Here is a 5,400-nt window from a genome sequence, read left to right on the forward strand (position 1 = left end):
GGTGGTGGTGGGGGGGGGGGGGGGGGGGGGGGGATCACCTTCGGATCCTTTACCGACTCGGTGTACGTCACTCTGGACGAGCCGACCCCTTCTGAGGCTGCTGCTTTCTCTCCCCCTCAAAGGAGAGGATGCACAGCTATGCGGCTCCGGCCCCTCAGCACCGGTAGTCAGCAGTTCCTTTACCCACTATCCCAATAGAGGCTGCTCATGCTCAAGCCTCCCCTTCTCCTTCCTCTTTAAGGAAGAGGGTTGCTCAGGCCGAGCTTCCTCCACCCTCTACCCGTCGGGCTTCTATTTTCACCCGGCTGTCTCACCCTGAGGCTGCCAAGGAGACCCCGACACTCCCTTTAGTAGTCTTTGTTCCCCCTATCCAGCTAGTTAGTTCGAACATAGCTACTTCCTCCACCTCAGACCTTGGGAGAAGGGCTAGGAGGAATAGGAATAGAAGATTGCGCTTAGCGGCATCCAATGCAGCAGTTCAGTGGATGGAAGATTCTGTGGCTCAATAGGAGCCAGTTCAGCAGAGGACGATTCCCTTACATCGGGAGCCACGTAGATATGTAGTTACCCAAGTTTCTGATGTTGTAGTCACCCCTGAGATCGATGCAGTCCAGGGAGGATGCTTCTCAGTGCTAGTACATAGTGGTGACGAGGAGGACGCTGTTCGCATTGCGACAATTCCTCTTATCCCCACTACTCTTCCTCACGCTCGAGTCCCCAAGGATACTGTTGTTAGGAACCTCACTCAGAGGATCCGAGGCATTATCCATTCAGTGTGTAGTATAGGTCATGTTAGCGAGGAGAGGTTACTCCACCAGATCTCTCAGGTGCATGCCCAGTTGCAGCGACAGTCGATTAGGCAGAGTTACCGATGGAAGAGAGGACAGCCACCACGACAGCAGACCAGAGTAGTTCCTATCGTTAGACCCCAGACAGGTGTTCCTATTGCTGGACGACACCCCCACTGTCACGGACGTCGCCCGAGCCTATTCGGCCTCAGCTTGGTTCAGTCTTTGTTACCCCCTCCGCTCAGTTAGACGTTCCTATCGGGTCCCATCGTAGTAGATGGGTTTGGAGACGGCGACAGGTAGAGCAACCTGTCGAGTTGGAGCAGACAGTCAGGACAATCCATCGAGTTGATACAGCCCCTTCAGGATCAGTACCAGTTCAGATGAGTCAAGATTCATTAGATGTTGAGGATAGTGCCACGGCTCAAGGGGAGCCAGCTTCCGTTTCTAGTCCCCATAGGATTTATTCTCCTTTGGGTATGTACATCGATGCCCTTTGTCAGACCCTCGCCGATGAGGATTTGCTCAGAGAGGAGTTAGATGAAGATATCCCCGTTCATTCGTGTTTATGTTGTCACGAGATGAGGTACGTCAGAAAATCAACGGGACCAGTACGATGATTTATAGGAGCAAGGGGAGGCCGATTTACCTTCCACCTCAGCACAGGGTGGACCTCCCCGTTCAGTAGACACGAATGCCATAATTTTATAGTTGCAGACCCAGATGGCCGAGATGGCTAGAGCCATGGCGGCGATGACTGCCCAGTTGATGGAGTTGGGGCCTACACCCCATGTCATGGATGTAGGTACTCCTACTACATCCAGAGACGAGCCAGCGACACCACATTTAGTAGTGCTAGAGTATGTTAGAGTTGATAGAGTTCAGAGGGAAGTCCCGATGTCAAGAGTCAATCAGTCCAGTTGTCACTAGTTCAGATTCAGGACATGATTGCACATAGGGTTGACCAGGCTATCTCTTCTAGAAAGTCTGGAGATTCTGTTAGTAAAGGTCGTCCCTACCCAGTAGAGTATGAGTGGAAGTCTTACCCCGCCAGTTTTGTTCCTCCTCATTTCTGAGTGTTTGATGGGTTTGGGAGCCCAAGACAACATGTAGCTCAGTATCGGGCCATATATTGTAACATTGGAGAAAATGATGCATTGATGTTGAGATTATTTGTTAGTAGCTTAGGGGGAGTCACATTTGAGCGGTATGCCGATCTCCCTAATGATTCAGTTCGTACTTTTGCTGAGATGGAGCAGTTGTTTGTTCAGAGGTTCATTAGTACGAAGCATAGAGTGACTGTTGGTGAGTTGGTAGTGACCAGGCAGCGCCCTCATGAGTCTCTACCTAACTATATAGTTAGGTGAAGAAACCTTAGTCTTCAGTGTGAACCTCAATTGCAAGAACAACATGCAATTGAGATTCTGTTGAAGAATATAGATGGTCCCATCGCTCCGTACCTGAAGGGTTTTAGCATTCGAATCTTTCAAAAGTTGTTAATCAAAGTCACTAGCTTACAAGAAATCATACCTAGTGCAATCCCTCCTAAGGTTGAGAGTCAACCCACACGTAGACCTCAGCGTTTGGAGTTTTCTGGGGCACCACTTCCTAGGAAGGGGGAAGTGCATAGTACTTCTGATGCTCATGATAAGGGCAAGAGGCCCGTGGTTACTTCGGTACCACAGTGTCCACCACCACCACGACCACAGTTTCAACCTCGATCTCAGTTGCCACCACCAACATAGCCGTCAGGGCAGTTTCAATCTTAGCCACAGACTCAACAACAATTTAGGCGCCCTCACAGGACTCCAGAGACTCAGTAGTCTATACAGGAGAAGCTTAGCAAGGAATATCCCTTCAAAAGGGAAAGTGTGCATAAGATCTTTAAATTCCTTGTTAAGAAAAATATTATGGTATTCCTGGTTAACAATAAAGCAAATGAAGAAGGGAAGATATAGCATACTTTGTATTATCCATTTCATAGGAACATTGGTCATGTCCTTGAAGATTGCTTTGTGTTCAAGGATAGAGTGGAGAGCCTTATGGCTAGAGGTGAGATTCACTTACAGGACAGTGACTTAGTGAATCCTCAAGGCATAGTTACTCAGGTTGTTCAGATGATTACCAGCTCTAACCAGTGTGACAGTCAGTGTGGTGGTCAGAGCAGTGATAGTAGACCACCTCTTAGTTCTAAGGGGGAGTGACAGCTCTCACTCTCTCGCAAGACAAGGGGTATGATTAGACGGGCAGTTAAGAGTTCAGAGACAGTTGAGAGGAGGCCCCTATAGGCCAAGTCGACAGTTGCCAGCCTAGTTACTTTGCCAGTTTGTTTTTCTTCTTCTGTTGTAGTGCCTTATGAGTACACTTCTTCTACTTCTCCTTATATTAGAAAGATGTATGAAAGAGAGAAATTTGTTGTAACTTCTGAGGGGAAGACGGGATCTCTTCCAGCACTTACGCTGAAGGATTTCGTTCTCCCTTCAACTGATGATGAATTAATGAAAGATAATGATTCTGGCTACTGTAGGTCTCTTGCTCCTTCTAGTTCTATTTTTTCTAGCACTCGTTCTTCTCAGGTTTTATTTATTTTTGAAAATAATGATGATAGTTCTTTTGGAGAAGGGTTTGAGTGCGAGGAAGAGCCTGTGTTTGCTATTCCTGAGGGAGGTTGTTACATGAATTTCGAAGATGAATCCGAGAACACTCCTCAATCACCTTTTGTTGAACCAACACAAGCCATATCACTTGAACCAAATGAGTCCTCTGTTGAGTTTGACTCAGTATGAGAGATACAGTTGCATTCAGATAAGGTCCTTCCACCTAAGATGGTTAAGAATAATAAAAAAAAAAGATAGAAATATCATTACCCAACAGGATGATCATATCCCTTCTCCTCAAGCATAGGCTAAGGATAAGGGAAAAAGCCCACAGTTGGATGTTAATTATAATGTGTTGGCTCATTTGAGAAAGATCCCTTCTCTTCTTAGTGTGTATGATGCACTTATGATGTCTTCCGACTTAAGAGAGACTTTGGTGAAAGCTTTGCTTGAACCAGAGTCTTATAAAGCCTTCTTTGCCACTGAGTCAGTTAAGGATGCATGCTACCTGAGAGAGATGCCATGCATTACCTTTTCAGACTAGGATCTTCTCTTAGGGAATTCTGATCACAACTATCCCTTGTACGTCACCGCTGAAGTAAATGGTTATGAGTTGAACAGGGTCCTCATTTACCAAGGAGCTTCAGTTAATATCCTTAATCATGCCGCCCTACAGAGTCTCTCCCTTGGTCACTTAAAGGTCAATTCAGATAATATTATGCTGAAGGGCTTTAATGATCAAGGTCAGCGTGCTCTAGGTTCCATTACTTTGCCTTTGTGTTTTGGGGATCTTTTAACTGAGGCAAAGTTTCATGTTATTTAGGCAGATACCTCATACAAGGCCATCTTAGAAAGGCCTTGGATTCATGAATATAGAATGATGCCCTCTACACTGCACCAGCGCATGAAGTATATAAGGAATGATGTAGAGTTTTCCATTCCTAGAGATACTCTACCCTTTACCGTGCATGAGGTCTCTATCTACGATGATGCCGAGCACTACATGCCTCGAAAAGCTCGTAGACCTCCCATTGCCCAGTCACCAGTGATACCCGCTAGTGCTGTACAGGGTCCTATGCAGTCATTTGCACAGGGTCCTATACAATCACTAGCACAGGGTCCATCACAGGTTAGGATTGGGGCAGATGTTCCCACTGTGGACTTTGATGGATCTTTATAGTTTGTAATCAGGCACAATGCTCCTCCTAGTAGAGGTAGGGGATGGCGTGGTAGAGGTCGAGGTAGAGAGTCAGTTCGCCCTCCCAGGAACTTTGATACTCGAATTCCTCCTCCCCCGCAGCTTTACACTTCCCATTTGACTGTTGAGTCCGACTCTGATGATGAGATGATCGATGTTCCTCGTCAGTCAGCTCCCTTACCTGCTTTTAACATTGATCATAATTTATATCCTACATTCCATAGGAATATGATATCGCAAGGTGGTCTAATTATTGATAGTGATTTAGACGACGATGTAAATGTCATACGTCGGACTACTAGTCAATAATTCCTTTCTCGTCAGATGTATGGGATGAGAATTGAAGAATCCACTCCTCAACCTTCACCTTCACCTTCCACCAGTGTTCGTGGTGCACTACCCTTTGATAGGCGCACTGTACAAGAGTTGCACACTCTCTATGTGCCACCCCAATCTGCTTGGCATGCATCGTTGTTTCATAGTGTAGGTGTCCCACAAAGTACTGATATACAGGGTCCTGTGGAATCCACTGTGGACGATGAGATCATGCCAGTTCACCGGTACTTTTCCCCTACCATGGATAATTTTGTTGAGCGAGGCCTTGTCCCCTTCGACTTGGTCAGGTAGACAGGCTCAACTGTAGGCCCGTATTTGGCGAACTGATTTTCATCGAACTGGGCAAGGTGTGGGTTATTCTCAAGAGAATCAGTCCCCTTCCTCCAATATTCGCGTTGTCTCTCATTCCTATCCGGTTGTTTCCATCTCCGATGATGAAGACCCGGAGGAGAATGAGGACAAGGTCTTTGAAACTCCATGT

At 46.6% G+C, this 5,400-nt stretch overlaps 1 protein-coding gene across 1 annotated transcript in view; it reads right to left on the reverse strand.

Annotated features, from left to right (window-relative positions):
• The window catches only part of LOC110116700 (swi5-dependent recombination DNA repair protein 1 homolog), a 20,089-nt gene extending 18,504 nt beyond the window's left edge, over nt 1–1,585 (reverse strand). The window contains exon 1 of the mRNA XM_020850389.1: nt 1,438–1,585. Within this exon, the coding sequence (XP_020706048.1) occupies nt 1,438–1,585 (148 nt within the window). The remainder of the gene's footprint in view (nt 1–1,437) is intronic.
• Nucleotides 1,586–5,400: the final 3,815 nt, after the last annotated feature.

The sequence above is a fragment of the Dendrobium catenatum genome, unplaced genomic scaffold (genome assembly GCF_001605985.2).
Source record: "Dendrobium catenatum unplaced genomic scaffold, ASM160598v2 fragScaff_scaffold_1116, whole genome shotgun sequence".
Classification (NCBI taxonomy): domain Eukaryota; kingdom Viridiplantae; phylum Streptophyta; class Magnoliopsida; order Asparagales; family Orchidaceae; genus Dendrobium; species Dendrobium catenatum.